We start from the raw sequence: 27300 nt of genomic DNA on the forward strand, positions 1-27300 counted from the left end.
AGTGGCCACGAAAGAGCCTACACGGAATGGGTTCAAGAAAGACTTGGCGGGGGGGGCAGGAACTAAACCAATGAACACAGAGTATTTTCTGAATAAATACATGAAAATGCCTCTGCGCATCACAACAGTTTGGTTTAATTAAAAATCATGACGGTCTTCTGTTTGTTACAAGAAGCCCAGGGCTGTATATGTGGGCATCTGAGTATCGCTGGCTTTCTTTTTTTAATTTGGATATAAATATAAAATTTCAAATGACACAAATCAATAAGCATTTGGTGGTCAGGCCATAAAACCACAATTTCCTACCAAAGGCAACCTTGCAGGAGTGTGAATCTCACTGTAGAATATATTCTAAGAATGTTTTCAGTGAAAACCAGAAAAGGTTCTACCCACAATTGTTATTATCTTACTTTTTCAGGAATTACGACCACAAATTTGAGAACATTTTTCTATAAGGGATTTTCCAAAAACAACCAGGAAGAATATTTGGTTATAAGGATATTTGTTACAAGAATTTGTTAAAACAAGATATTTGTTACAAGAATAGCTTTCCAGTTTTCTAAGGCCTAGCAATATTAAACACACACACACACACACAAAAACTGGCAGGCAATCTAAAGTCACCATCAAAAGCTATGCTAGCCGGGCTTCCATGGTGGCGCAGTGGTTGGGAGTCCGCCTGCCGATGCAGGGGACACGGGTTCGTGCCCCGGTTCGGGAGGATCCCACATGCCACGGAACGGCTGGGCCCGTGAGCCATGGCCGCTGAGCCTGTGCGTCCGGAGCCTGTGCTCCCCAATGGGAGAGGCCACAAGAGTGAGAGGCCCGCGTACCACAAAAAAAAACAAACAAAAAAAACTATGCCAGCCTCTACTAACAGATTAAGACATTGCATGTCTATAATGGAAACTGGTTTTAAAGACTTCTATACAATACCTTTTTTTTAGAATCACCCCAGCTCAGTTCTCTGCCCATCAGTTCAACAATCCTGGGTAGGGCCTCCTCTGCTGCCTGGACATTTAGAAAGGCCAGGCGAGTACGACGTGAGATCATATCCACTGCAGTGCAGGCATACTCCTTAATCCCATATTTCACCTGAGTTTGAATTAAAGTAAAATGATTAATTTAGGCCTTTTTTAAAAAGGGGGAATAAAGCTTCACTTAAAATTCATGCTTAGGAAAAGTGACCTTTTTCTTTACATATCTGGTTCTTTAGCAGGCATGATACATAGTGACATCATACAAGTTCCCCATCTGCCTGCCAAGAAGATTTGGAAATTGGGACAATTTGGATAAGAGCTATTAATGCCTTCTCCTTGAATAGAACCTGGTGCAAACATGTAAATTGCATCACTTTTCATTTACCATGCACAGTAATCACCTCGTTGTTCATACATGACACGGATGTTAATTTACATAGCTGAGTAGGGAGGAGATATGGGGATATACGTATGCATATAGCTGATCCACTTTGTTATACAGCAGAAACTAACACAACACTGTAAAGCAATTATAGTCCAATAAAGATATTAAAAAAAAAAGTTATGGTCTCATCTCTTGGCTATCCAAAGTTTTCTGTCTCAGAGTAATAAGATGACAGAAATCTTGCCTTCAATCAACAACAAAATGCTTACTTGGACACCTATGTTTTTAAAGTGTGGTGAATTATAAATGAATATAAAGTGTCAAGATACGGCATCAGGCGGTGCGTAAGTGGTACAAACTTGAGGAGCTATAAGTTCTCAAAAGGGGCAAACAACTGTGAATCGGTAAGATTTGAGATAGCTCCATGGAGGAGACAGAAATCCATATTTTCTATTATTATTGTTACCACTATCAATATCACTTCAGAGTTGAAATTAAAATTTTGTAAATGAAAGGAACTGTGCTGGGCAGACGTTTTCCTCCAGGTTTTAGCGGATGTATGCACATTAAAACTTAGCTTATTTCTAAAGAGGATGAAAAGTGAACAGATGAAAGGTATCCCCTGGCAGACAGGAAATTCCCATATGGCCATTCACGTACCTCTGCTTCAATGTATGGAAATTCTGACACAAGACGCACCCCAACAATGGGCCACCGCTTTCCCGTCACACTCGCCATTTTGGCCACTTCAAAAGCCTTGTCGCCATAGGTGGCAGCAAGATGCTGGGCCACCTAAGGAAACAAAACTGCATCAGGCAGGTCCTCTGAATATCAATAGCTTCTAGGTACAAAGCAAAACAATGTACATGCTTATCTTGTCAGTTTTTTTTTTTTTTTTTTTTTTACAGCCTGTAACTAAAAATCCTAGGAGAGTGTTAGATTTTGATTCCGTGGGAGGAAAATACTTTGGCTCCAAATGCTCAGGCCAGCACTAATGCTACTACACATGTGCTACTGTATCAGTGACTGATGAAGCTTCAGCTTCATTCTGCTCCAGACATCACATCTGAAGAACAGCCTTCCTTATGCTCGAGACAGAAAGAATTTGGGAGGTCCTGTCTGCTAGGAACAAGCCAAACAAACTCCAGATTCTAAAACAGAGACCAAAACGTGCATTGCTTTTTAGGTGACTAAAGCACCTAAAAAGTGCTTTTTCCCATTAGTTCACTCCCACAGTACACAGACAGAAACAAACCCAGCAACAGGAAACTCGAAATCATGGAGGCCACATGGCTGCCGATTCTGTTACTGGCAATAGTGAGATTAGGTCAAGAGTAAGATGATGCGGCAATGCATGCCCACCTCACTTTCAAGTCCATAATCCTGGACAAGCCTGATGTAGAGTGTAGGGCTCCAATCTTTGCCCCCTTGAAGGAAAAGCCCAACTGTTTTACTTGGTCCTGCTTTCAAATTGTGGGTCTTGACTGCAGCATTTATGGTATCTTCTGCCATAGATCGATAGGTTGTCCACTTTCCACCTACAAATACATCGATAAATAATTCATTAGGTTACCACCCCTTGTTTTTCTTATAATTAACCATTTATCAACTTATCAATAACAAAATTCACCAGTTGTTTATAACAAATGTGGCAAAGCAACGCATAAGATTTTACTCAGAATCATAAAAAAAAAAAAAAAAGTCCCTGTTCTTTAGCATTAAAAGGGATTCTGGTATGAGAATTTAACTCAAGCTGCTTTAGATATAAAGCACACCCAAACAACAAGGTAATATGCCATACCTGCTATAGTGATGAGGCCGCTCTCACTGATATCCACGACGTGATTTCGGGAGATGGACTGTGTATCTGCAGACTTGGGATCTGTAACAAGGGGGCGAATACCACTCCATGCTGCCAGGACATCCCCTCTTCTTACTGGGAAGGATCAATGCCAAGGGTTAAGAGGATTACTCAAAGACGTCTCAACAAAACTAAAATGATTAGAAAGCAGAAAAGAGTTCAGTAAAAGGAACACATGAATATGTACTTTTAAAGGGAGGGAATATCGTTAAATATAAGAACTAAATGAGTGGGTAAGTTACAAGAAAAACTCAAATAATTGTTTTGTTACAAAGATAACCTGGACGAAAAAAGTAAAGAACTGGAAAATCACGGACATGGGTCCCAAAGAGGAAACAAAAGAAACAAATGTTAGCAACCCTCAGCTGGGACAATCTGCAGTAGTTACAAAGAACAACAACAAAGCAGAAACAAAATAAAAACAAACCAAAAGAGGGCCTCCCCGGTGGCGCAGTGGTTGAGAGTACGCCTGCCGATGCAGGGGACACGGGTTCGTGCCCCGGTCCGGGAAGATCCCACGTGCCGCGGAGCGGCTGGGCTCGTGAGCCATGGCCGCTGAGCCTGCGCGTCCGGAGCCTGTGCTCCGCAACGGGAGAGGCCGCGGCAGTGAGAGGCCCGCGTACCGCCAAAAAAAACCCCCAAAAGACATGACTTGTTACATTTCCCCCCTAGAGTATATATCTTGCTATCTCTTCTCAGGGAAGATACTTATTAGAAGCAGAGGGCAGTCAGGATTTCAGATCCCACTCACCCCTTGGTCCTAGTGTTCTTGTACAGCGAACCTCCTATACATTTAGACACAGCAGACTCTGAAAAGTACTTAAATATATATCTAGCGAAATCTTGTGTAAAGAGTCACAAAGACTCTTTGATGTGACTCGTATATTGGACTAGTCAAAAAAAAAAAAAAAGAAAAGAGAAAAAAAAAGCACCTAAAAAGTACAGGGGAAAGATCCTAAAAACAAGTAATACTGCATGACAATCTCTCCATCTTGATCTCAAATGAAAAAAAGATTTCTGGTAAAGATAACTTCAACTAAGGCAATCTGACATATTTTAGCTTAGCTCCTTAAGGACCACACTCTAAACATGACTATAATCCGAAAGAAGAGGTACCCATACACCTCTATGGGAGTGTTTAATCAAACCCATATCCCAACACTGAATCTGAAACAAAGGGAGAGTAAACCTCATAAACTGGTGAGGAAAGCCTAAGGCTTGCAGTCCTGTTAACTGGTAACTCGATGTAGGGATTCCATCCCTAGATCTGCCCCTTTGAAGGGTGCATCCTCTTCAGTATGTTTAATTCTGATGGCCTCCATGGAATGGGGGTTAATTCTTGCTCCACACAATTCCACAAAAGTCTTGTAAAACCTCCACATAAATCATGCAATATTTTAATCTTTACAAAAAGCTTTACTAGGAAATTACCACTATTTTCCATTAGAGTTCAAATTGCCCTCAGAGTCAAAAATAAAACTTAGCCAACCACTTAGAACGTCATTGTGGTCACTGCAAAGTCTGCAGAGTGTGTTCTCTGAAATTCCTTAGGTAGCCACGCTGATCAGGAATTTGGTTTCAGTTCTTACAGCCTTCTGACTGATCTTAAAATTATTCTGTGGAAAACTAGACTTTCTAAATTTAAAGCACATGCAAATAATCTTTGTGGCAAATGCTTTACCTTTTCTGGTATAACAGGCAGAAAAATACATCTATGAAACTGTACTGTCTGAAATGAAAAGACCAAACTAAAACACTTGAGTTTTTCATTCATGGAGGAAAATTAAATAAAACATTATGTATACTGATACCATTTTTAATCCTTACTTTTGAAATTGCTACTCAAAACAAGAAAAGAAAACACTAACAGGAAGAGTTCATAACATGTCAGGAACCTTAATTTATTTTGCTTGATATCTTAGCATTCAGCTTTTTAGCCTGAGAATTATATCAGATGAATGTTGGGATTATATTTATTTAAAAAGATTCATTTAAGGATAATCAAATTTTAAATCATATTTCAAGTATGAATCAGGCTTTATAGCCTGCAGCATTTTTATGTTATTAGACTAAACTGTGGTTGGATCAGGTGATCTATCATCTATCAGTTTTCTCCCAACCTTGAGATTTAATGATTTTTATGGATTATTCAAAATGCCATTTGCTGCTGAAGAATAAAAGCACTTTTTATCTCTCTACCATCCAAATTAAGTAATGACCAGTCAGGGCTATGGGTATAACCTAGACCCACAAGGCACAGCATAGCTAAACACATGAAACATGAATTCTAACCTCTTGTAGAAAAGACAGCAACAAACTAAACAGGTTTCTCTCTTTATTACTTATTCACACACAGTGGAAACCTTGTGTGCTGTTAAACTCTTATTCAAATTCTCTTTAGAAAGAGATTCAAAAGCAGTGGACAGATAGCATAGAGAACCTTCCAAAATTGCCAGGAACTGCTGCAGCCATATTGTAACCATGGGGGAAACAACCATAGCATGAAGCCTACCTGGGGGGGGGGGGGGGCGGGGTGGAGTGAAGAGAAATAAGGGCCCTTCGCTAAAGACATTGCTCAATCACTAAATTAATCACCTCTTGAGGCTTCTTATATCCGGAGATCTTCTTTTACATGATAATACATTATTTATTTTATAATAACAAAAAACAAAAAATACAAATTCAATGACTCTAATAAATTGAGTGCTTCTCTAAATGTCTATGTAAATACCTCTAGCTTCTGTAAAGCAGCACTGTTCCATAGACTTTTCTGCAGTGATGGAAATGTTCTGTATCTAACCTGTCTGATTCACTAGCCACTAGCTGCATGAGGCTATTAAGCACTTGAAATGTGGTCCATGCAACTGAGAAACTGAATTTCAAATTTTATTTCATTTTAACTAAATTTAAATAGCCACATGATATGCACATGTGTAGGCTATAATATTGCATAAGGCAGTTCTAGAGTAAAACCACCAAGTGGTAGATCTCAGACTTGTCCTGGTTGATCATCAAGCTGGGTATTTCCCCCATGGCACCTTGCCCATGTCTTCAATGGAGCATCCTTTCAGTGAAATTTGACTGTGAGAATCTCATCTGCTGTAATAGTATGAGACACCCCACCTCAAAATACTTTATTGTCGTAACATGTTCCATATTTACCATTTCAAAGTATCCTCCTCTCCTACTAATCTCATCAATTCAAAGAAATGAAAATATTTGTACTAAATTAGGTACTCCTACCCTCAAGTTCTTACCCAGAAATCGGTTCTATCATTTAGGTTGTAGCCAAGAGTAGACAGTGAACATCACCTACTTTAACTCTCCATGGTATAACACGTGAAGAAAATAACTCAACTCAAGGATTTTATGCCTCAGAGCTCAAAGATTCATCTTGATTTTCCTGGTCCTCGTACCGTCAGGATGGCTAAACAAGACGGCATTACTGTTGCATCTTCCTCACCATGTTGAAAGTCTTCGGCAATATCAATTCTAGTATTTCTCAGTACCTCAAATACTGTATCAAGTAGGAGTCATGTATTGTGATCAATAAATATGAAATGGCATATTAAAACATTCTCTGAACTTTTTATATCAAACAAGAGCTGACATTACAAAATCAAAAGCAATAATATTTTGGCCTCTGAGTCAACATGCTAGACTTAAGGTTTCTAATGACTATATATTTAAACAATTGGATATCCTCTTTTAAAACAACTGAACACTTTAATAAAACAAGATGACAGGAAACAACACTACTATTAAAATTGAGAAAAATTCTCATTAAACACCACTTATGAGAGTGGCTCACCCAGTTGATTTCTTTTTTGTTTAACATCTGTATTGGAGTATAATTGCTTTACAATGTTGTGTTAGTTTCTGCTGTATAACAAAGTGAATCAGCTATATGTATACATATATGTCCATATCCCCTCCCTCTTGCGTCTCCCTCCCACACTCCCTATCCCACCCCTCTAGGGGGTCACAAAGCACTGAGCTGATCTCCCTGTGCTATGCAGCTGCTTCCCACTAGCTATCTATTTTACATTTGGTAGTGTATATAAATCCATGCCACTCTGATTTTTAAGTGCCAACTGCCCAGATGTTAAAAATCCCATGAGTACTACAGAATGTATAAAAGTACTGGTCGATATTTTCAGAAGGATAGTAAGGAAATAAAATAGTCCTTCTACCATCATGTTTAAGAATTATTTTTATTACTACCCTGATAAATAATTCAGTCAGGTTTTAGTGTATAAAATATATAAAGAATAAAATATAAATAGTAAAGTTGAATAGACATTTTTCACAGCTGGTTGAAAAGACTAAGTGCTGTGTAATTGTTTCCAATGATAATTAATATTTTTATTCTTAAAAACTTGGCAAGACAAGTGTTGGTTTTAAGTTAATAGAAAATGAAGCCCACAGGAAGTAACAATTAAGAGCTAAATGTGCACTTTTGCTTCCCATCAGTTATTTAGCCATACATTTTGGGGTGCTCTTTCTCCTGTTTGCCACTTTCAAAAAATCAATGAAAAGCATGTGAAAATATCTACGTGAACACAGGGGAAACAGTGTCAGAAATCAATACCTTCTCTACCAGCATGTTTAACCTGCAGAAATGAAGTGTTAATCACAGAAATAAGATACCATATTACATTTATAAACTAATGAAACTAGAAAAAGCAAAGCGCGTGACACTATAATTAAACAGCTGGAAGACATCCAAGCCTGTGTAAGTTGATAACCCTGGTACAATCTCTGGCAGTGAAAAGGCAGGTCTGCAGTGAGTTGATATGGCCAGCTCCGTTGTTAATTGAATAACAGGCAATCTATAAACACTACTAATTGCATATGTGAAAACCTGTGTACAACTAGAGAAGCTGCTTAGAGAAGCACTCCAGAAAAACTACATGGATAAAGCACTCTGCAAATCTTCTGTCTTCCTCAATCCCTTTAAGTCACAGCTTAGTTTCGCCACTGCGTCCTTCTGATTAACCTCTACACAGCGGACTTAATGATACATTTTTCAAAAGATCATTTTTCTTCCTAACCCAATACACACTGCACAACTATCAATTACCCGTTTCAGAAGAGAACAAACAAGTAATCTAGAAAATTCAGCCTGTGAATGGAAAGCTTTCTAAATCGTAAAAGAAGACATGGTCTTATTCCCAACAGGCAAAATGCTTTTCAGAATTGTTCCGATGCATTTTGCAGAAGTGTGGCAGCCGCTGCGAACAGCATGGAGTGTTAAGATTTGACACTTTTTTTCTTCTCAAGAATATAGCCATTTGGGGAGGCTCAGAAACTGTTGTCAGAATTTTACTTATTCATCCACTTAATAAATCCTTTTAAAATGATTGTTTCAACCCTGGTGAATACAAACCATTTCAAAAGTATTTCCTCTAGGATCTACACAAATTTTTTATTTTTAAAATCTGTAGCGAAGACTGCTTGGCCCAAGGGATTGGTTATGAGAAATGAAACCTCCTCTACTTTAACATTCAAATCCAAATAAGGCCAGTCGAGAGCAAAGGTCACTATCATTTTGAAGGTGTCTGGCAGCTTCCATGAAATGAACTGAGAGGCTTAATCCACTCCCTAGTGGATATAATATCACTTCACGCGACAAACCCGGGACTACCAATTGGAATACTGCATAATAGTTAGAAGCACAAGTATTAGAGCTAGACTGACTTGCATTCAATATCATGGCTCCAACATGAATGAGCTATGGGAAGGAAACAAAGTCACTGGGCCTCAGTTTCTTCATCTACAAAATGGGAATTACAAAATAAAACTAACAAGGTTGTTACGAGGAATCAGAGATAATATAAGCAATATGCTTAGCGGAGTGTGTAGCATAAAAAGTGCTCAATAACAGTAGAGTTTTAAAAAATAAAGCATGCATAACCCACTGCAGACTAATGGAAAGATTAAAATATGTGTAGCAACAGCATGTAGTCAAAAAACTGAATGGTGCCTGAGGCCGAGTTTCTCTTTCACATTTCATCAGTATAGGAGAGAGTATTGGGTTTCACCTAAATTCCTTGGAAAAAATACAAATTTGAATGTCTTTACTTTAGATATAGACATACTCTAGCTAACTAGCACTCTACCAAGACTGAGGGTAATTCCTCATATACTCTGAGGCCTTCAGTCCAGTAGAAATAAGAATGAAAAGAAACCATAAAGAATCATTGCTGATTCAAAGGATAAGTTGACAATTAGAAAGGTGTGATAGAGGGTGAGCACAGGGAAATAAATGAAGTACGTGAAAGAGCTGTCACTTCTGCTTTTACCCTGGATATTTGCTACGTGGAGAATTTGTAATCTCAAGAGTCCCGAGAGCACCAGAGGAAAAGCCTGATTTACAGTGTTCACATATTAATTTCAGCCCACTTTTACCAAAAATCAAAACTGACAAAAACTCTTTGTTAGTTTCACCAATTAACCTGACTACCAAAAGGTATGTTAACCGAAAAGACCTCTATAGACCAAGTAGGTCCCAGCAGGTATTAACAAGTCTCCTACCTATTAATAAGCAGAATGAAAGTGATGGGTACAGGCTCAGTCTCTGTTCCAGTCCAAGGCTCATTTCACTGATGGAAATCCCCACCCACGATATGGACACAGCAGCCTTTTGGAACCTACACCTCTTCCCAGCACATCCCGTATAAGCAGTTAGATTTCTCGTTAGTGCATTTGAACTTTAAGAATTTGGAAACTGTCAACTATAGCTCTCTGCTCTTGAATTAATTTTATTTCTTGCTCTAACAATCTAAACTTCTTGTTCTTATGGCCCTATATAAACCCACTTTTAACAAAGATCATACCCAGGTAAATGTGAAATGAAGCAGGATTCATTAACAGTAATCAATACATTAAAATACAATCATACCCAGATGAAGCTCCTCCTACTTTGCAAAAAGTGGGAAAAAAAGCTGAAATTGAAATGCATTTTGAGTACTTAAGTATGGATATTAAACAGGGCATGACTATTTCTTAAACAACTATGTTTGAGTATTGTGTGTGTGTGTGTGTGTGTCTGTATGTGCGAAAGAGTATAAATTTAGCCACACAGATTTCAATTACATGCATTTAATACATTTATACTATTATAACTATCCAAAGAGAATCTACTCAAAATGAAATTACATCCATTATTTGAAATTAGAAGAAACTAAAACTATACAGTATGGATCAATCAATTAAACTAGGAGAATCCCCTAAACCATTTTTTAAAGCAGTTTGTTTGTAAATGTGTGATCACATAATGAAAAAAATTCTTTAGGGAAAAAGCACTCATAGAGGCTACTGAGTCACCTTAAGACAAAAATTGTGTCTTTGCATGTCCTCCATTGAAGCCAACATTATAGGAGATGCCTGATATAAACAGATGAAGACTATTTTCAAAAACTCTTAAACTTTCTACCTTAATATAGAAAGATTTTCAAATTGCTACCAGCATCAAAAACCCTGAAAGCACCTATTACTAATTTATTTTGATTTAAAACAGTCATGAGTGGCATACCAGATATATAACAAGCTTTGTAACTGAATAAAGAATCCTTACTTGTAAGGAGCTCCAAGTAAGAATATATCTTAGACTATTACCTATTGTATAATGTTGTGATATACTAGACCAGCATTCTAGGGGACTACGAAAGATATCTGGCTTCTGAAGTATAAATAGTATTTTGCCAAAATGAGAAGTTGGGGGAAAAGACATCCCAGAGCAAGACTTCAACCTAAGTAAACAAGGCATGAAGGTTTAAAAGTGCATGACCTGATTTGGAAATAGTAAGAAATGTAATATGGTTAAACTATTGAATGCACATAAGTGGAGTAGTTGAATATAAACCTGCAAAGACAAGTCGTGGAAAGCCTTAGATTGCATATGAGATAGTTTAAAATTTTTCCTGAAGTTAATGATGAGATATCAAAGGGATATTTTTGTGCAAGGAAGTGATGATCAGAACTGTGTTTTAGAGAGTTCTGGTGGAAGGACCAGAGTAGGTGGGGACAGAGACCTAATATATGGAAGCAAGTTAGGGGGCCAATGCAACTCTAAGTGAAAAGTGACACAGGTGTGACCTAGAGTAATGAAAGTGAGAGGGGATTTACAGGATACTTCAGAGTGAGCATTGATGGGAGTTGGACTGGATGTGGAAAGAGAAGGATCAGCAAAGATAAGCATGCCGTTTCTAGGCTGGGTGACTAGTCGGCTGATGAGGCTATTAACTGAGATAGGAAATAATGTTGGGAAACTTCTGAAACTAGCACGGATAAAAAAAAATACATTATACCATCTATGTCCACTGGAGAAAATGCTATGGCATCCAAGTTAAAAGAAGGTACTATGGGGCTTCCCTGGTGGCGCAGTGGTTGAGAGTCCGCCTGCCGATGCAGGGGACACGGGTTCGTGCCCTGGTCCCGGAAGATCCCACGTGCCGTGGAGCGGCTGGGCCCGTGAGCCATGGCCGCTGAGCCTGCGCGTCCGGAGCCTGTGCTCCGCAACGGGAGAGGCCACAGCAGTGAGAGGCCCGTGTACCGCAAAAAAAAAGAAAAAAAAAAGAAGAAGAAGGTACTATGATATCCAAGTTAAAAGAAACCATGCTCAGGTTAGCACTGGAAAGAAGTAAACTTTGGCTTTTTCAATTAAAACAAGTATACTTATTCTTCTTAGCTAAATCCACTGTTAATACTCCAGTTTCCACATAATAACAGCTCACTAAGTTTCTTAGAATACATAAACCTCTATCCTCTCATTTCTCTGATTAATTATTTCCTATGGATATCCTAGATCTGTAAATCAGATCTTCCCAAGCTCTAGAAATTAAATAGCAATGCAAACATTTCATACTCTTCTGGAAGAGCAAGGGTGTTTAGAGCTCCCGTAATAGCACTCCAATCTTGCCATTAGAAAGGACCAGAAAAGGATGGTATGTGTTTCATGTGGATGTGGAAAGTAGAGGGAAAAAAGGCAACTTCTTCCTATTGTGTTATAATTTGGCCCTCATAAACCTTCTAGAAGAAGTGGTCAGCACATAAGAGTTAGAGGTGGCCAGGTGTGAAGATGAGTCAGACTGGACACACGGCAATTACCCAGTGAGAGCTGGAATGGTTTGGGAGATATAAAAGTGGGAGGGTAAACTTCGTAAGTTACCTTCAACGTCACAACTCAAGTAGTTACGCACTTCATTCAAAATGAAGTTGATGTCTTCTTCGGAAGGAATAGGATGGTGTGTGACGTCAGTTGGAGTGTCGGTAGTGCCAGCGATAGTCATCTTTTGCCAGGGTAAGAAGAAAATAACTCGCCCATCACTGGTCGCTGGGTCAAGGAGTCCCATGCTCTCTGGGCTGGGATAAAAAGAAGGGTCATATATTTCTGAAATTAGCCGAAGTTTGCTCTTAATCTGCATTCTAAAAACTATTTTATTCCCTAATTCTCATATAAACAAACAAGAAACACATGAACTGTTACTTTTATTGCCACTACCCTAATCTAGAAATTCCTAAAGGAAAAAATAATTCTGGTAACACAAAAGGAATGGGGCAAGTGTGACAATAATAATAATATTCCACAGCAGAACTCAGGCCCCCCAACTCAGTAATGCAAGGTAAATTAAGTAAGTGGACTTCAATTTCCAGTTGTTTGGGTTTTTATATCCCTTGGACCATTCACATCAGATAATGTCAGCAGGATAAATGTCTATAATTTCTTTCATGATGGTCAATGAAGGATAGCTCTTCAACCTTTTTTCAAGTCTATGAAAAGTATTTTCCTGGGCCATTTGACATCTGGCATGTCTTTCAGTTTAAGGTCTCAGAAGTACATGAGAAAAGTGAAGGGTCTAACTTTCTAGAAACTAAAATGTAATCAAAAAGTTCTTTACTCCGCTGTGCCTGAATAAGTTTGTACCACTTCACCAAATATGAGATTTCTTACTTTATTTCAATTCTACAGAAATCTCAAGAAGCGCATCCATGAGAAAAGGGCTCAGTTTTCTACTACTACCTAAATAATAGTGTACTGGGATATAAGGTCAAAAAGTAGAGTAATATCTTAGCAATGAAAATCTTTAAGTAGGCAGAAGATGCTGGTGTGCAATGCTGCTAAATCAAGGTTCAAGGACGCCTCTTCTGACAGACTATGTAAAACCTTCAAAAATATTAATCAAGAATTTTTCTAATACCTACTTAGTATTGTAAGACCAAATTGTGAAACACACTTGAAAGAACAGGCAAGTATAAATAAACGTTAACAAAATCTGTTCAGCTATATTATTAAATCATTAGAAACTCTTGTTTTAATGTATCCACGAACCATTCTAAAATTGTGGAGGTCCTGCTAAAGCAGTAGAAGGAAACTGCAAGTGTCCCTTTCAGACAGCTGAACACTACTGATCTTCAGACAGCTGTTTCAATTTGACTGACCTCTCATAAGGAGCCAATGTTAAAGGTATTTTCTGTGAATATATTTTTAGCTTCTATTAATAACATTTCTTGAATAGGAAATATAATTCTATTTGGGTTCAAGAAATCCCTCTTAAACTCACATATTTTAAGGGACATATGGTCAACTATTTATGCTTATCATTCCCTTAAAATTAAAAAAAAAATGAAACTCAGATTCAGATGTGTAAGGATGAGAGTCTAAATACTGTTTAAAAGCAAAATAAAACTGGCTTTTTCATGAAAAAGAAACCTACAGTCAGCTTAGCTCATGTATCTTCTTCATTTAAACCATAAAGAGTACTAATATTTCTTTGCAAAGACTCATCAGCCCCATGAAATGCCTGCCATGTCCACACAGCCTTGCAGAAAGAAATCACTATCTGCAGCCTACATGAGACACAGGAGAGAGTAGGCCTCAGTTATTCTATTTAGCACATGTAAAAAGCACCACAGAAGTGTGTCAATCATTTAAACCTTCAGCTAAGATCTCATCTTCACTCAGGGTTACTTACAGGAAATAATTTTACCTTTTAAAAATACATTGAAAACTACAAATATCGAGTATTTTCAGTCTCTGTATGCCTATATTTTTTTTCTTTGTATTTGCCATAAAACTCTCTAAAGATCTTAAAAGAAACTAGTTAAAATATGTTTTGTAAGCACCGAATTTGATCCTGGGTTGATATGCCCTTAGATTAAATAAGTCACTTTGTGATTAGAAATTAACTCACGAGTTCAAACTTTTAATTTGGTAAATAGTGCTATATTGAAACAAAAGGATAAATTCCATATTCTAATATTTAAGGAACAAATTCCATGTTGGTATATTTTATATATCATCATTTTATGGACCGGATATCATATTATGTGTCTAACTCAATGAACTTGATCAATATCAGCATAAAATTATAATATTCAGCAACTGAGACATGAAATGCTGTTAGAAAAGCACAACTACTGAATCCTTCGAAATCTTTCAGTGCAATAAAAAGCAGTTTAAAGGGTGAATGTGATGGTTACCAACACACACATAACTGGAACCTGTAGAGAATCAACTGCTTAAGTGAAGACATATGTGTCAAACATAAAATTAACAAGCACAGAGGGAAGCCAAAGCTATTAATGAATGGTATAAAAATTTAAGAATCCACTTGGAAATACCTCTCATCGGTTCTAAATTACCTAATTCATAACTCACCCTTAGGGAAAAGTTTGTTTTCTTACAAATGATTAATTCTGCAAGGTGGCACAAAAGTTTGAAAATGGCTATCAACTATAGTGATGGTATATACAATGCAGTGAGGCATAGGTCTTTTCTCAATATGTATAATTCACTTGACATCAGCAGGAAAAGCTGGCTGCTAATTTACATGTGTGTCTAGGATTAGATCTAATGAACATTTTTCTCATGCAGTCCATTGCCGTCCTGAAGTACCCTTACTTAAACTGAAATCAATTTATTGTTAACTACTTAGCAATCAGTGTTGGAGCTAGCAGTATGCACACACGTTATAGAAAAAAAATTGACCTTTCGTCAGCAATAAAAAGCATCTGTAGGCTAAAAGGAGGAGATGATTATTTTCATGTATTTTAGTCATTTGGTGTATTGTTGCTGCTTTCGTAAGAGCATCTACCCACAACTCTGATGAAAATTCCAGATTTGCTCTTAATGCCTTCTTAATGTTCTTAGTACCTTCAAAAGTAAATGACTTCTGTGTGTTGTTTTATGAAATTAAAACAATCCAGAATGAGAGAAAGAGAGAGAGAGAGAAAGCTGCTACCATGGCACAAGATAATTCCACATGTGGAATGTTAGGGTCATAACAAGCTTAATAAATTCCGTAAAGATACCCTGAAAATAGCCCAGCAGGATACACTGCATACCTGGTCCTCACTCTCCATTTAGCCACCTAAAGTCAATAAATCAGTGGCTCCTGAACTCATTGCATTGCCAAACTGATCAGGTTCTACTTGAAATGCTAGGCCTTAAGTTATTATCAGCTGGTTTATAGGGCAGCACCAGGTCTGACTCATCTCTGAGGACCTAGTAGAACCCTTGAGTTATAATTGTTGAATGAGATTGAGAAATCCAGAGAACCATTTCAGGCTGAGATCTCCTGACCCCAACCCACCCAAGAGAATGACTTGATATGGAAAGTAAAACATCCCTCTGGGATGCCAGCGATACAGTTGCTCGAGGTCAGTGCTGAAAGAGGGACCAAACGCTTAACCCAGGCTGTAATCTCAAACCAAGGGACTCATCTGAAACAGAGCGTGAACAGGAACTGGGCTGCCAGACCACTCCTCTAAGGTTTCCCACAGGATGTGTAGTGGTTGTAGTTCAAGGTGCTAAAGATGGAGATATTAATTTCTCCCAAAGTAGAATGAGATCACTTACTGCATCTTAGACTGAAATAGACCCAGTTGTGACTAACACTTGCATGACTTACGGGCAGGGGCCCGAAGCTAATGCCTAATTTTTAGGATTAAGAAAGGTATTCTGTTTTGAAAATACTATCATACATGCAGGTGATATATATTTATATTTCTTAAAAACCACCTATCTGCTCTGTTATTAGCATATTATAAAGCATAGTACAGGACATATGTGTAGCACGACTTCCTTCATGAAAAAAAACTTAAAAGGATATACATTTGTGCAAATATAAACACAAAATTTTATGGAAGGAATCAGAAGGAAATGTGATCAAAAACTGAAGTTGGGGGCATGAAGAGAAGAGGGAGGCTTTCACTTTGCATTTTATGTCTTTCTATTTTTCTATAGTGATTATTTTTGTTTATTTTTGTCTACAGGGGTTATCTTGGCAGTAAAATGAAGAATCACATTTTGTTTTTATATTTTAATCTCTATATATTTAAAATTCCCTTATAAATATTATATTAAAATTCTAATTAAAAAAAGCAACAATCTCAATTTGGGCAAGTTATCACAAAAAAGTTAGTAGGAGTCATTCAAAAAATATTTACTGGTCATTATTATGCACCAGATAATATATCAGGAGCTGGGGATATAGAAGTCAAGAAAACAGATAAAAAGTAAACAAAGAATCATTGTCAAAATGTATACATATAGGTACTATCGTGAGATAAGGAACCAGACGCTGAAATGAGCAGCTTCCCAAAGTCACAGAGTTAGCAAGAGGTAAAGTGATGAACAAACCAGGAAGTTCTTTACCAAGGTATCACCTGAAGTTACTCTTCATACTGTCTTTGTCTATGTACTGGAAACAGCAGAATGCCTTCCCATTTTAATGATAGGCAAACTAAGGTTTGCAGAATAAAATGGTTTGTCCCAAACAACGTCATTATCAAGTGGCAGAAATAACACAGGGAATAATACAGAATACTAGTAAGTGTCCTCTGACATCATACGACAGTAGTGAAGAAGATACGAAACAGAATGTACAGGAAAATATGTTGAATCTAGTAAGACCTAAACAAATATAAGGATTATGGTGATGTGTGTGTCTATAGTTTAGGTATTACATCTGTACTCTACGAAACGTTAAAAAAAAAACTCCAAAAAACTTACAAACTAGCTGGCCTTGCATATGTTTACCCAACACAAAATAAACGTATATAATTGGGTCTGGAACTATTTTTTAAAGCTTCTCTATATACAAGAAACATTTGCAACATGTACATATATTTACTTCTCTCCTTTTCATTTGAACTAAACTTCTGTTAGCAGTTTTTAAAACTCTATTAAGCACCACTGCATAAGTTTTTATTATTGAGACTGGAAGCACCTTGGTTTCTCCAGTCCTAAGTGAAAATACTAATGACTGTCTACCAATTACACGCAGACATTTAGAAAATGACAAAGAAACCTTGGAAGCTGGTGGATAAGAAATTTCATTAATATTCCTCTTGGTAGAAGTGTAATATCTTTCTCATTAGAAGTGTGTTTGGTACAATTAGGTATATCTTGGACTCTCTTCAAGAAGACTTAGTTACTGGAGAACTGATAATTAATAAGGCCGTATCATCTATTACATAGCAGGATAGCATTCTAGAAGAATGCAGATATTAAATGAAATATCATGGATCTGTACATCTGTTTTATCAAACACGAAAAATGTATATATCTTTTATGGAAAGTTATTAAAATATGGAAGAGATAGCTCTCATCCTAAACACATTACCTAGAAATTACCTTTTTGCCCATAATTAAATCACCTAGAGATAATCACCACTGGTATTTAACATATTTCTTTTAATCTCTTTTCTATGTACTTATATAATGCTTAGATTGTGTTACACATACAATCTTGTATCCTCCATTCTAAACTAACATTGTATCACTAGCGTTTTCTTAGGACACTAATGTTATTTATAATTATAATTTTTAATGAACATATAATACTCCCTTGTGCAGGTACACCATAATTTACTTATCCATTCTGCTAAGGTTAGAAACTGAAGTGGTTCGTAATATTTCTCAACTACAAATAATGTCTTAATGAATACCTTGAGCATAAATCATTATTTCACAGAATTATGTACTAGTTTGCCTATTAGATTTACCACATGTGGAAATAAAAATATTCCATACTCAGCATAGACACGTGAATTTTTCCCCAGATGTCTTGAAATGTACATGAGGGGTAATAATTATCAATTTCTTAGTTAGGATCACATAAATGTTTCTTTTCTAATTTATTAAAAATAAAAAAATATTTAAAAATTCAAACACACACAAAAATCTCATTTTCATGTGCCCATCACCTAACTTTTAACTGATTTTCAATTAATAGCTGTTCTTATTTCACCTCTATCTTTATCTATTTCTCTACCTGTGATTATCTTTGTTAATTTGATAAATCAGAAATAATAACCGATTTTTACTTGCTATAGTATTTTTCAAAACACATTTCAAAAGTTATAAACAAGAATACTTGAGGGGGTCCTCATTTTCAGATTCTTCATAAGCAAATCTGGGTATTTTATAAAATTAACTTTTTAGTGTCTTAATGAAAATGTCCCTTATGGACATTTTTGAAAAATTATTTTTAGGGTTTTAATGAACATTTAAATTCAAAAATAGTACGGCTTAGCCTTTGACGATCAGTACACTGAAAACAGTACAAAAATGGATCCCAAATCACTAACTCATAGAAAGGAGTATTGCCATAAAAGCTAAGAAATACACAAGCCTGGTTTGTATTTTGTGCTTTGGAAGAGTTTTTTGTTTTTTTTTTTTTTTACTCATTTCTTCTCATTTTGAACAGTGAGCTAGACCATCTATTAGTAAGAAAGGTGTGCTACAAGAATACATGTAGACCATTTCTTGCATCCCTCGTTCTCTGACGACAATGGCCAAGTGGGAACACAGGTACCTGTAATAACCAGGCATCACGATGTGGACGCCAGCACTGGGCTGGCAGATAGCTGCGGCATCCTTATCATCCATTTTGCGCACAGTGTCTGTGAAAGGTCCCGTGGCATTGATAACACACTTGGCTCTTACATCAAATTCCTCCCCTGTGAAAGAAAGCAGCGTCAATCACACAGCCCGTTTGTTTCTCTGCTCACTGACGCTTTGGATTATTAATTCGTCTCTTAACTTAACCTATGGTGGATTTTACTGTATGCCACACTAAGTGACACGGGCAACCAGAGTCATTGAGAAGCCACACAAAAGGTTCGCATGTGAGTAAATTTATTGAAACCAAGTCCAAACCGCAGGAAGAAAAACATGCCACCTTTTCATTTCAGCTCTCATTCTAGTTTGCAAAATGCCCGGCATTAAAGTGCCAAATAGGAAGAAAGTGAGTAAATTAGCCGCTTTCTCCTTAAAACTCAAATGTGTGAGCAGTGTTGCTGTGAGATGATATATTTCACAGTGCTGGTTTTGAAGGAAATGATGTAATTTTGAAACTTCGCCCACACGGCCGTAGAACTGGACGGGCATGAAAATCTCACCAGAGTTAAAGTGATTGACTTTAACGACAGGTAAACGCACTGCTTATGTCACCTAAATGATACTTTGAAACTTGGCACATGAGTGAATTTTCTTAATAACATGTTTTTGTAAAGAAAACAGAATGCATTCATAGCTGCGGGAATTTTGTGGGCATTTATTATGATCATGATCATCATTATTGTTTAACACAAAGAAGAAAAATTGCCAGGTCCTACAAGGGAAAATTTTCACGTGAAACCAGTCATTGTTGACAATAAGGAATATAATTAATAGGACTCTGAAATCTCGCTTCAATAAAAGAGAAGTGACAGAAAAATTATCGTTCAGTCTTTATATAGACAAGGCACGATGCTAAGAAATCCCTCCCTGCCTGAGCCTTCGCATACCTGTGAGCACATCCTTGCACCGCGCACCGCTCACGCGCTCTTTCCCTGTCTTGGGGTCTGTCTTCTTGAGCAAGCTCATGACCTCCATGTAATTGGCCGTGGCAGCCCCATACCTGGCAGCAGTGAGAGCAATGGCAAGGTTCATCCGTGCGTCGTTGTGTTGTCCTGCAGCAAGGGAAAGCATCAGAGGAGGGACAGGAGTCACCTCGAGCCACAGACTGGTGGTACAGAAGTGTGTCACAACAGATATGTCACATCTGTCCCTGTCTCCCAGAATATACATGATGGCTGGTCAGCTCTATAGGGCATTATTTGAAAATACATGGGTGTTCTCGGTCAGGCATTTACCTGCCATTTCTGCAAGTGCAGTCTGTGTACCACAAAAGGACGAAAAATCTCCCTTTCCTACAGAGCTCACATCAATTATTTGAAAGTTAAGAAATAAGTAAGTATTCTCTCAGTTTGGGAACATATGTATATGTCAGACTTTTCCTAATACAGACAACCTGTATGCAAGAAAGTGAAGCAATTCAAAACTTCGGAATATTTGACACCCCAACTGGTGCTGATGAACAATTTTTATGAATATGTGCTCTATCTAATATTCAAAATCAAGAGCTTAATCTTTCATAGAGAATCTCTCGGTATTCTATAAAGGGATTTTTCTTGGTTTGAATTTTGATCAGAGCCCCTTAAAATGTAACACTTTTTTAAATCGTACATAAAAGGTAAGAAATTAAGCAGGGCAAAATTTAATTACAGAACAATTCCTACCTGTATTGTTAAAGATTTATTGCTGAAAAATCCTAGTTAAAGAAAACTAAGGGGGAGGCGAAGGGGGGAAAGATGATTAATCACTTTAAAATACTGGCATCACTAGAGACTTTTTCTATTTATTATTGCCAGTGGAGTTAACGCTGACCAGGAAGAATTACTCTACAGCACAGGGGCCAGGTTCTCTGTGCCCTGAATAATTAATTACCCAGGGCTAGATGTATTGAAGCAGCGTTCAAATTCCCACACATTGGGATCAGTTCTATCAAGATAATACTGATAAAGGGATGAATTTATAATGGATATTATTGTTGATTTATGTTGCCAGCATACCAAACATTTAGTATAAATGTTTTATGTAAAGTTTCTTCCTTGTGATTCAGTCTGCACAGGGCCAGAAGCACTACACAGGTAATCGGTTCCAGCTAAAAGGGCACAGTTACAAAGAGAGAATCAATGACAGGATTCTGCCACCCCTCCCCACAAACATCTTATTCTAGAACCGCTAAACTAACGCAATCAGCCAAGGACTTTTCCCTCAAAATTAAAGCCTCTATCAAGTGGAGAACGTACGTTAAAACTCAACCTGCAAAATAAGGAGTTATTTTATCCAAAAATTAATAGAATGAAAGTAGAAGAAAACAACAGCAGCAGCAGCTGAACTACAAGTGGGAAGAAAGAAGGGTAGCATTTCTATCAATTTTAACTCAGCACAACCCTAAAGATGATAATGGTCAGTAGGTACATTTAAAGTTAAGTTTAAGAAACTCACTTTTATTCACGTAGGGCTCATTTAATATTGGAATATGCTTCACAAACAGTCCAAAGAAACAAAATAAAAACTCCATTATAGATCTTCTCTTTAAACTAAAGAGATTACACATCTAAACGGAAGGAAGTACTCATCCCACCCGATCTTCCTAGTGAATTTATGTACATAATAATGAAACACCCTACGGGTAGTACAAGAAATCCAAGTCATGTTCCTATGGTAGGGGAACTCTCACCCATCCAAGTGTGCCTTGATTTACACACAGGACGGTTCTCTGGAAAATTATGTGAAAATCAACTATTTTAAATCTTATATGATGTCACTGTTCAAAGGAACCAGGCAGAAAGCCCACTTATTAAATGACAGATCCCTTTGTAAAGTGGTATTATCTATTCACATGATCATCTGGTAATGAAACTCTAACTTTTGAAAATACAAAATCTTTCTTTTAATACCTTTCTAAATTATAAAATCTCATTGGAGCAGTATTGGTCTAGTTCATCAAGCTCTACTGTTTCTGTACTAAGATATACCTCCCTAATTAGCTTCCAAATCCCAATACTTCTGAAGGTAAACAAGATAAACCTCAGTTAAAGTGTGAGGTGGAAACAACTTCCTTTGGTCCTTATTTTGCATGCCCATCCTGATACCTAGCAGCATCTGCCTTGACTCGAATCAAAAGTGTTACTTATTTGTGAAGGTCCTCACCTGCCAAAATTCTTCTACTGCCTTTATTCTACTATATGGGGTTGTTAAATTATTTACAACTCCCTGAACGTCCATGTCACTTCACACCTTCTTGCCTTTGTCCACACTAATTCTTTTGGCTGGAAAACCATTCTGGAAGCTCCGGACAACCCCTATTCCTCTCTCATGAGCTGATTCAATATCTCCCATGAAGACTCTCCTTATCTGTGCTGCATCCCTCCAAGGCCAAGTTGTTCATTCCACCTTCTGCATCAACACTGGAACTTGTACATACTATTTTTATAGTCTTTATGATACTAGTCATCCCTGTACCCATCGACTTAAAAAAAATAATAAGCCTTGGTTATGAGTCAGGCACTGTAACAAATGCAAGGAACCCAGTGGTGAGAAAGATACAGGGAGATCTCGGTTCTCCTGGAAGTAGTATCCCGCTGTAATTACTATATATATGATTTCCATGTCTCCTCAGCCTGGTCATGGGAAGGCAGGGTCTTACTTGTTCATCTTTTCCTTTCCTCATTAGTACCAAGCACAGAGCAAGTACCCAGTAAGTGTTAAGTTTAGCCAAATTCCATTCGATGTGTTAAATAAACAGGTTTATTTATAGTCTTCTAGATTTATAGAAATCTTACATAATTATATAAAATTTTATAGTCCTTATAGATTTATAGTATTATCTCTAACTATAGAATGGAATGCTTTGTCTCAAGTTAAAAACAAATTTCAGACATCAGTAAGTTGGTGGCAATAAATTTGAAGGGAGCAGGGAAACCCCAGAAATGTGTAAAATCTTAACTTAAACCCAAACTAGCCCTTATATGTAAGTTGAATAAGTGGGACAGAAGTAGAAATGGATATGAATGATTCCCTCAAGACTTAACCCTCAAGTTGCCCTTTGCTCTGAAGGGGAATACAAACACAGTTATTATAAGCTCCTAAAAATTGAGGAGTTAAGTAATTTGACTTCCCTCTTGGCCCAGGAGCTCACACCTCTACCCAGAAGTCCCCTCTTTGCAGACATTCAGCTTAATTCATTTACCTGCTTGGATTCAGGGCAGACCTCCCCCTCCCCCTCCCCGACCCACATTAAATTCACCCTTTACCCTGAGATACCCAGATGCTCGCAGTGCATGCTTCCTGTGATAAGTGGTGTATTTTCACTATTCTTAACTAAATCCCCCCCAACTCCCTTTCCTGACATTTTGAAAGGTATCTATATGCCTCCTGTAATTTTATTTCTGGAGTAAAAAGGTTTTGACAACACTGCATGTCATTGGAATGCCATACAATAATCTCAACTCCCCCACCCAACTGATCTGCTTATTAAGTTTGGATTTTCAAATGCCTTAGAGCCAGGCAACATGATACTATTCACTGATCAGTGAATAGCTTTGCGTTGGCACTTACGCGAGGACCCAGACGGGGACTGTGAAAATCTGTTTCCTACTCTGTTCTCCTTTTGCACTTGAAATCTTACATATGTGCACGTACTGAACTTACAACTCAGACGAGAGGAAGCACATAGGAGGTGGAACTATAACTGTTTTCCCTTGTTTAGAAAAACAAAATATGAAATCTACCCACCAAAGAGATGAAGGTCAGTAGTGGCAGAGAAGGATTTTGCCGTAGTCCGCAATGGCCTTGCACCCAGGATGGTGAGAGATATTTTAAGTGAAAAACATTTTAAGATGTAATTTTCTACAAGATAGGCCTCAAATATAAATATTTTGGGGACAGAGCAATATAGTTCTCCTCAGAGGGTTTCAAAGTTTGACAGAAGTTAACATGCAAAATAGCTGAAAAAAGAGAAACAATCACTGAATGTATAAAAGGTATGAAGAATGAGTAAATATGAAAAAACCCTATGTAACAAATTAGCTGGCATTTTCCTGGTCCTTCAGATCTAAAATTCCATGATGCTCTGAAATCCTACGTACAATCTTCTTTTAATACAGCCTACTGTTAAATGGCCATTTACATAGATAGCCACAGACCAATCTATGGACCCAGAAACCATATAGAAAGTTTAATTGTTAGCAAAAAGTTAGTTCTTAATTAAAATAACACCATCCATAACTTTATCATCAGTAAAAAGCTGCCACTGTGGAAATGCTGAGAGTATTTCCTTCTACCTCCCTGACCTGGGTCTTATGCAATCATGTGGTTACTTCTAGCAGAGGGAAAAAGGATGCTAGTGTGAAAGGATACCTCCCTAAAGCTTTAATCCCATTTCTCACGAAATTCACAGGGCATGCTTTATTGTCTCTGACTGACACTGAGTGACACAATGACCTCTCTGAAGCTTCTTAACAGTCTGGCAAAGGTAATTCAAAGGCTAACACACCAAACCCAAGCTGATTTAATATAACCATTATATTTAAAATGTTCCTTTCTCATGGGAAGAGTGCAGGTAGAGGCAGAGCAAAATAGGGGTGGGTGTGTGTGTGTGTGTGTGTGTGTGTGTGTGTGTGTGTGTGTGTTTGTGTGTGTATGTGTCTTTGGGTAAGGGGATTACTAAATTCTGGTTTAAGTACATACGATGAGTAAGCTTGAAAAGGAAAAGTCAAATGAGAACATACTTTTCACGTAAATTATAACAGAATGCAATTTCCCCTAAGACTAACTTATTTATAAAAACGATTATTTGTGTGAGGAGTGGAAGGGATCAGGGAGACGCATGAAACAGTCTAGGGAGAATGTACCTTACAAGACACAGCTCTGGGCTTGGGATGATTGGGTCATAAGTTTTGAGTGAGTCACTAACCTGATTGGGGGAATGTAAGTGGTGCACTGCATTCCTCTGGGTTTCAGTGTCCTATAAACAGAGAGGAGCTGGGTGGGAGCCTCTGAAATCATACAATGCATGTAATGGCTACTCTTCAATAGCTACCTCTCTCTTTCAAGATTTTACTTGCAATCTCTTCCTCATTTCTGATTTCTCTGACTTTGGCCCAGCATGTTTAAAAACAAGATTGGGATTAATAAAGACCAAAAGATAGGTGCTTTGTAAAGGAAGTCAGAAAAATAAAATGAGAAATAATATTCTTCCATTGGACCTAGAATTATAATGAAATCTTGATTTGATTAGCTTTTATGAGCCACATACTCGACTGCAAAAATTGTCCCAATTCTTCACCCCTCCCTGTATCCATGCCCATTGCCAAGAGTCTTCACAGTGTAGGTTCCCACTTTGCCTCTGGACGCAGCCATGTGAAATTGTTTTGGTCAAGGGAACGTTAGGAGATGTGATTTTAAAAGGAGGCTCTGCCAGTGCCATGAAAATGACATACCCAGGCTAGCCTGCTGGTAGCAGGAGGGCAATGAGAGGCCTGTGGTGAATTGCCCCAGTCCTCCCAGCCCGGGCAATCCTACATCAGCTGACAGACAGTGAGTCTCTGCTGAACCTCCAAACATGAGTCCAAGTTCAGCGGAGACCAGAAGAATTGCTGAGCCAACCCCAGACAAGATCAGAAGAGCCACCTAGATGAACACTCCAGTGCATGAGCAATAAATCCTAATTGTTTTCATGCTGCTTAGGTTTTATGGTTGTTATGTGGAATTGTGGCAACAGATAACTTATACAGGCAATGTAGCCGATTTTCTAATAACATCAGTCCCAGCTTACAAACAGGCTCTATCTTCGAGACTGCATTCTAAGATGGCTATTCAGAACACAATTAATTTTCCTATAGAAATGCTATAAATAGATGGTGGTAGGTGATTAAATTGTGGCACAAGAGCTATTTAGTGCATAGGGTACCTGAATAAGGAAATTAATAATAGCCTCGATGCCCACCACCCCCTACATTCACCCTAAATCTCCAGGCTGACCAAAGAGCTCATCCTCGAATAAAACTCAGCTCTTTCCCACCTCTTACTTTTCGCTCATGGAATCCCTACTCCATGGAACATCTTACCCTTCCTGGTAAACTATTCAAATGTTCATCTTTCTTTCAGGAAACCTTCCCTGACTCCTCTCAGACACAACAGCCTTCTCTCCTCTGTGCTTCTATGGCACTATGTACGTATCCTCATTACAGCACAAACTATTTTCTAAATAATTGCATTCAATACTCACTCATTTATTGAGCAAATATGTACTACATGCTTTTAAATGTGCCAGGGATTATTATGCTAGGAGCTGGATTTACAACAGACACCCAAACAGACATAGTTTCAGGCCTAGGGCACCTTGATTCTAATAACATGTTCCTAGAAGATAGAGGACATCTTATTCAATTTTGCTTTACCAGTGCCTAATATGGCATTTGCTACCTGGTAGACATTCAGATGTTTGATGAATGCATGAATGAATGAATTATAGAACACAATCCCAGGTCAGAGATTGTTCAAATATGGGAAATGTGCTCAGGTCTTACAGATTCTAGGAACAACCCCTAACCCCTAACCCTACCCCCACGATAGCTGTGGTTTCCACTGAACCGAGGGACTATGGCCTCTCTACCTAGCTACCCAGCAGACAGTAGAAACAGGATGTCTTCTACCACAAACTTTTTGGTCAAAGTACAAGCAAAAGAAACAGGCTAGTGATAAAGTTAAAGCAAGCAAGGGCTTGATGTATGATCAGAACAGCAAGTGGCGTATCCCTTTGACAAATATTGATTGAGGACATATTATGAGCCAGGCATGATGATAGGCATTAGGGATCCCACTGAGTAGGGAAAATAAGCTAACCCTGGTCTCTGCTCTATGGAACCACATGCTAATGGGGAAGACAGGTAAAGTCAAGTAAAACAAATTAAAGACAATTACAAATTGCAATAACGGCAACGGAAGGGAAAATAGGGGACAGGGAGAGCAACAACCTGGGGAGTTAAGGAAGGCGGGGCAGTTAGAAAAAGTGGTCAAGATAAGCAAGAAGTAGAGAAAATGCAGGGAAGATTAAGTCCTAATAGCAAGACCACCACCTATAAACTTTAATCACTGCTAATGTGCAGTTATATCCAAAGCTTATATGAAGCATAAACTATCAGAAATGTGACTATAGTATTAGCACAACTAC

The 27300-nt window shown here is 37.9% G+C and overlaps 1 protein-coding gene across 12 annotated transcripts in view; it reads right to left on the minus strand.

Annotated features, from left to right (window-relative positions):
* The window catches only part of GPD2 (glycerol-3-phosphate dehydrogenase 2), a 200401-nt gene that overhangs the window by 14513 nt on the left and 158588 nt on the right, over positions 1 to 27300 (minus strand). For all 12 annotated transcript variants that reach the window (XR_002173826.3, XM_073807699.1, XM_073807700.1 and 9 more), the window contains 7 exons: positions 20024 to 20188; positions 19051 to 19195; positions 12399 to 12592; positions 3167 to 3301; positions 2728 to 2903; positions 2026 to 2157; positions 937 to 1095 (listed from right to left, as the gene is read on the minus strand). Coding sequence is in view for 11 of the 12 variants with exons in the window: in XM_073807699.1 (XP_073663800.1) it covers positions 937 to 1095; positions 2026 to 2157; positions 2728 to 2903; positions 3167 to 3301; positions 12399 to 12592; positions 19051 to 19195; positions 20024 to 20188 (1106 nt within the window). In the remaining variant the exon portion in view is untranslated. The remainder of the gene's footprint in view (positions 1 to 936; positions 1096 to 2025; positions 2158 to 2727; positions 2904 to 3166; positions 3302 to 12398; positions 12593 to 19050; positions 19196 to 20023; positions 20189 to 27300) is intronic.

This window comes from Tursiops truncatus, chromosome 7 (genome assembly GCF_011762595.2).
Source record: "Tursiops truncatus isolate mTurTru1 chromosome 7, mTurTru1.mat.Y, whole genome shotgun sequence".
Lineage (NCBI taxonomy): Eukaryota > Metazoa > Chordata > Mammalia > Artiodactyla > Delphinidae > Tursiops > Tursiops truncatus.